At 39.2% G+C, this 5,647-nt stretch overlaps 1 protein-coding gene across 7 annotated transcripts in view; it reads right to left on the bottom strand.

Moving 5' to 3' along the window:
- The window catches only part of NDRG3 (NDRG family member 3), a 91,234-nt gene that overhangs the window by 51,641 nt on the left and 33,946 nt on the right, over positions 1-5,647 (bottom strand). For 4 of the 7 annotated variants that reach the window (XM_037732746.1, XM_017512629.2, XM_017512646.2 and 1 more), the window contains one exon: positions 4,739-4,774. The exons of the other annotated variants lie outside the window; for them this stretch is intronic. In XM_037732746.1, the coding sequence (XP_037588674.1) occupies positions 4,739-4,774 (36 nt within the window). The remainder of the gene's footprint in view (positions 1-4,738; positions 4,775-5,647) is intronic. 7 annotated transcript variants of the gene reach the window in all.

The raw sequence follows: 5,647 nt of genomic DNA, 5'->3' as shown, positions 1-5,647 counted from the left end.
AAAAAAAAAAAAAAAAAAGGCTTTCAAGAATGTAATAAAGATAACCATCTTTCACTTTTTTCTTGAGTCCTCTGACTTCAATAAATGTATTGTCACCAGAATGACATGATCTAGCCTGTCCCCTATTTCTAAACTTAACTAAATCATGCTAAATCATGATCATTTCATACCCGTTACTATTTCTTCCTCTCTCTGGCCAGTCTGAACTAGTTTAGTTATATTTTCATGACAACATATTCTAGGAAATGTCAACATTTTTATTAGTATGAACTGTTACTGTTTCCAATAAACAGGCTACTGTACAAGCCTTGGGTATAGTTTTTGTTATTATACAGGATTTTTTTTTTTTTTTTTTTTTTTGAGACAGAGTTTTACTCTTGTTGCCCAGGTTGCCATCTGGGCAACCTCCATCTCCTGGGTTCAAGCCATTCTCTTGTCTCAGCCTCCCAAGTAGCTGGGACTACAGGTACCTGCCACCATGCCCAGCTAATTTTTTTTTTCTTGGGATGGAGTTTCACTCTTGTTGCCCAGGCTGGTGTACAATGGCATGATTTTGGTTCACCTCAACCTCCACCTCGCGGGTTCAAGAAATTCTCCTGTCTCAGCCTCCTGAGTAACTGGGATTACAGGCATGTACCACCATGTCCAGCTAATTTTGTATTTTTAGTATAGACGAGGTTTCTCTATGTTGGTCAGGCTGGTCTCAAACTCACAACCTCAGGTGATCTGCCGGCCTCAGTCTCCCAAAGTGCTGGGATTACAGGTGTGAGCCACTGTGCCCAGACTAATTTTTGTGTTTTTAGTGGAGATGGGGTTTCATCATGTTGGCCAGGCTGGTCTTCGGTCTTCAACTCCTGATCTCAAGTGACCCACTCGCAGGATTATAAACAATCTTTATTTTCATGCTTTTCTAAGTTTTCTAAATTTGTTTCTGATTATACAGAAAATAAGTGTTATTTATCTAAAGCAATATATCATATGCACAGATAAACTATAGCATCTGTGTATAAACCCAACATACTCTCTAATATATGTATACTATATGTGTATATATGTATACTATATATATGTATATTAGAGAGTGTTGGAACAGATGTTGTACTTATCTGTAATATATCTTAGTTTATATGTGTATATATGTATATATACATACACACATACATATACATATAAATTCAACATAGACCCATCTCTAAATACATACACACATATATATATATATATATATATATATAAAATATACTATCTCTAAATATATATATACACATATATATATATATATATATATGTATATATATATATACACATACTTACCTCAGCCTCCCTAAGTGCTGGGACTACAGGTGCATGCCATCATGCTCAGCTAATTTTTTATTTTTAAATTTTTTGTAGAGAAGGGGGGTCTCCCTATGTTGCTCAGGCTGGTCTCAAACTCCTGGGCTCAGGCAATTCTCCTGCATCAGTCTCCCAAAGCTCTGGGATTACAGGAGTGAGACACAGCCCACAGCCTATTTGTAACAGAACTGAGTTCTATTTCACAAGGCCAGAACATGTTACTATTTTAAAAGTTCTATTTCACAAGGCCAGAACATGTTATTTTAAAGCTTTACCCAAAGTATCAAGAAATTTTGCCAGGCTATTTGTAACCCTTAATATTAAAAAGCGATTCATAATTATATTTCTAAAACTCAATTTCTTATCTACAATTATATTTATGTATGGAAAAAATCTCAAATGCTACATGCCAAAATATTAACACTGGTGAAATAACAGGTGATTTTTATTTACTTACTTTTTGGTGTTTTCTCATTTATTTTGTAACAAGTATGTAATCTTTTATATTCTAATTTTCTTACTGTGGGGGAAGGTGCTGACTTTGATGAAAATTAATACTTCTGCACTTTGGGGCAGGAGCATAAATGTATACAAACACTATTTCTGGAGTTCCTCACCTTGAATTTTACTGTCACCCTCTCTCAAATGTTTTCCTTCTTGGTAAATTATATGAAATACTAATAGTAATAATAATCTAATAGTACTAATAGTAATCAAGCTCTACTGGTTCAACCTAGGATCTAAACCATAACTGAAGTTAGCTCAAACTAAAAACAACCAAACTCAAACTTGACTGTGACTATTTATTAAAAAATAATGTAACTTCTTATTTTAGAGGAAAGGAACCATCGCCTACAGTGAATGACTCACTAGGCTGATTATGTTGTATATATAAAGTACCAAACAGTTATTACAAGAGGTGTTTGGGACTGAGATTTAGAAATCTATAACTACACTATGAGCCTGACTCTTCCAAGGTGAGTCTCATCTGTTCTGCCAAGGAACCTCAGCTTTAGGGGCAACTAATTCCTTAAAACATTTCAGCTCTGGACATGTCCAGGTGGGAAAGAATGGGCAATGGATTCAGGAAGAACAGAATTTTGCTTTCTTTTTTTTTTTTTTTTTTTACGGGATAGAATTTCGGTCTTGTTGCCTACACTGGAGTGCAATGGCGCCATCTCAGCTCACTGCAACCTCCGCCTCCTAGGTTCCAGAAATTCTCCTGCCTCAGCCTCCCAAGTAGCGGAGATTATAGGCATGCACCACAACGCTTGGCTAATTTTTTGTATTTTTAGTAGAAACAGGGTTTCACCATGTTAGCCAGGTTGGTCTCAAACTCCTGACTTCAGGTGATTCGCCCACCTTGGCTTCCCAAAATGCTGGGATTACAGGCATGAGCCACAGTACGCAGCTGGGGTTTTTCAATCCCAACCATTCAATGTTAAGTTATAAAACTTAATTCTTAATTTCTTGACCTCTAAAACAGGAATAAGAAAAACCATCTAGTAATATTGCTCTAAATATTTGAGATACTGTATGTTTAGTAGGTAGCCTATAGTAGGTACTCAAATTATTATTATTATTATTTTTTTGAGACGGAGTTTCACTCTTGTTACCCAGGCTGGAGTGCAATGGCGCAATCTCGGCTCACCGCAACCTCCGCGTCCTGGGTTCAGGCAATTCTCCTGCCTCAGCCTCCTGAGTAGCTGGGATTACAGGCATGCGCCACCATGCCCAGCTGATTTTTTGTATTTTTAGTAGAGACGGGGTTTCACCATGTTGACCAGGATGGTCTCGATCTCTTGACCTAGTGATCCACCCGCCTCGGCCTCCCAAAGTACTGGGATTACAGGTGTGAGCCACCGCGCCCGGCCGGTACTCAAATTATTTTAACTGGTTTGCTTATAATAGTTCTTTCTTCTGATGCTAATGCTTAGATATTCCACTGTGCTTAACATAAAATGCATATCTGAAAATAACTGTTTGCTGGTGGGTACAGATTGGCCAAATACTGGAAGCTAGGACGTTGCCAGCACCCTCCCTTCCTGCTAGTATCATCTGGATGTACTTCATGTCACTTTTGTTACTGCTATGGCATCTATCCCAAAAGTAAGAGGGTCAGGCTGCCCAGCTTATAAGGTTTCCATTTCCATGTACTTATTTCTTACTCCCATGGATTTTTTTTTTCAATTTTTTTTTTTTTTGAGACAGAGTCTCACTCTGTTGTCCCCACTGAAGTGCAGTGGTGTTATCTCAGTTCACTACAACCTCTGCCTCCCAGGTTCAAGCAATCCTCCCACTTCAGCCTCCTGAGTAGCTGGATTACAGGCATGTGCCACCATGCCCAGCTAATTTTTGTATTTTTAGTAGAGACAGGGTTTCACCACATTGGCCAGACTGGTCTCGAACTCTTGACTTCAGGTGATTGACCAGCCTCAGTCTATCAAACTGTTGGGATTGTAGGCGTGAGCCACTGTGCCCGGCCCTCAGTCCCATTTCTTTCAGGACCAGACAACAGATAAAGTTGGTAGAAGGAGAACTGCTGGTTCATTTTATTGATTTTCAAACTGGCAACAGAGCTGATACAAAAGCAGACTAGGAAGAATACTTTCATTTAGGAAAATACTAATGAGTCAAGTTGAATTTTTCATTTCCAAACAGAAACCCAAGAGATGCATACTGTATTCATAGCAATTTAGCCTTTTCTTTTAGGGAAATATTTTACTGTCAAGAAATCTATCCTCTATCTGCCCCTCTCCTATCTTCTCTGCGGTAAGGGAGCAACCTTCCATTTGCCACCTGTGACAAATGCAGTTTCCAGTATCATGTGAGGAAAAGAGATCTTAATCACAAAGAGACAGCTCTATCCAATAACCTACAATCATAAAACAGGTACCTGGCAGGCAATTTCTGAACATGATAGCAAATCATTGTTATTATTATTTTTTTTTTTGGAGATGGAATCTCACCTTGTTGCCCAGGCTGGAGTGCAGTGGCATAATCTTGACTCACTGCAACCTCCACCCCGGAGTTCAAGTGAATCTCTTGCCTTAGCCTCCCAAGTAGCTGGGATTACAAGCGTGCACCACCACGCTTGGCTAGTTTTTGTATTTTCAGTAGAGATGAGATTTCACCATGTTGGCCGGCTGGTCTCAAACTCCTGACCTCAAATGATCTGCCTGCCTCAGCCCCTCAAAGTGCTGGAATGACAGGTATGAGCCACTGTACCCATGGCCAATGACTGCAAATCATTTTAAATGAACTTGATCCAATGACCAAACCAACAGTAAGAACTCATTATTAGCTATAATACGAGATCCACTTCTACAAGACCACCACCACAGAAAAGGAAACACTGCAGAGATCCTGTACAGAGCCTCCTTGTTGTCTGTACAGTCCTTACCTGACAGTCAAAGTCCTGGAAGTTTCGTGTACCATTCTGTCAACAGAAGACAGAAAACACAGTCAGTTTTCCCCCATGGTTTCCCCACATGTGCAGCAAATTCAGTTCACAGTGAAAGCAGTGCATGTACGTCCTCTTGGTTGCCATAAAACTGAAATGGTTCTCATCAGAAGGTTTTAGAGGCAGGGTGGGTTATGAACATGTGTTAATAAAGGTTAAATCTTCAGAAGTGAGATTACGCTTTAGTAGGCTTACTGGGAAGATAAAGGGAAGGGGTTTAGTTTTCTAGCAAGCTTGTAACTTCTTGCCTTTGTACCTAAGGAGAGCTGTGAGAATGTGTAGGAAGACGGTAAAACATGGATCACAGTCTGGAAGCACACCTTGAACACACAAACTGAAGTAGCTGGAAGGAAAGAAGTTGAAGGCCAATGTAGAGAAGGGTGAAGGAGACTAGGTATGAGGGTACCCAGAACTGGGAATTAAAGAAAGGATTAGGAAGAGGACAAAGACATGGATGGATCAGAAATGGAAGTCTTGAAATCTAACAAAAAAGAAAGGCAATGTCACTGAAGGAGGGAAAGAAACACAAAACAAAGCTCGTAATACACTGGCCTATCTGTTGCATCCTATTAAATCACTGACAGGGAAAAAGGATAAGTCACTGAATAATTTAAAAAGTAAAATACAGTCAAAAAATCCAAGGAGAATTCATCAATCTTCTAAAAAGGATTATAATAATGACTGATTGAGAAAAAAAAAATCAATGGCAATAATTCAGAAGCATTTCTGTAGCATTCCATGTGCCAGAATTGCAAGTCATAAGAGTATAAAAAAGGGATGGTGGCTCACTCCTATAATACCAACACTTTGGGAGGCCGAGGAAGGCCAATCACCTGAGGTCAGAAGTTT

Source organism: Cebus imitator, unplaced genomic scaffold, assembly GCF_001604975.1.
Source record: "Cebus imitator isolate Cc_AM_T3 unplaced genomic scaffold, Cebus_imitator-1.0 Scaffold18, whole genome shotgun sequence".
NCBI lineage: Eukaryota > Metazoa > Chordata > Mammalia > Primates > Cebidae > Cebus > Cebus imitator.
Note: the sequence above shows the minus strand (reverse complement) of the source record. Positions and strands in the feature narration are given on the sequence as shown.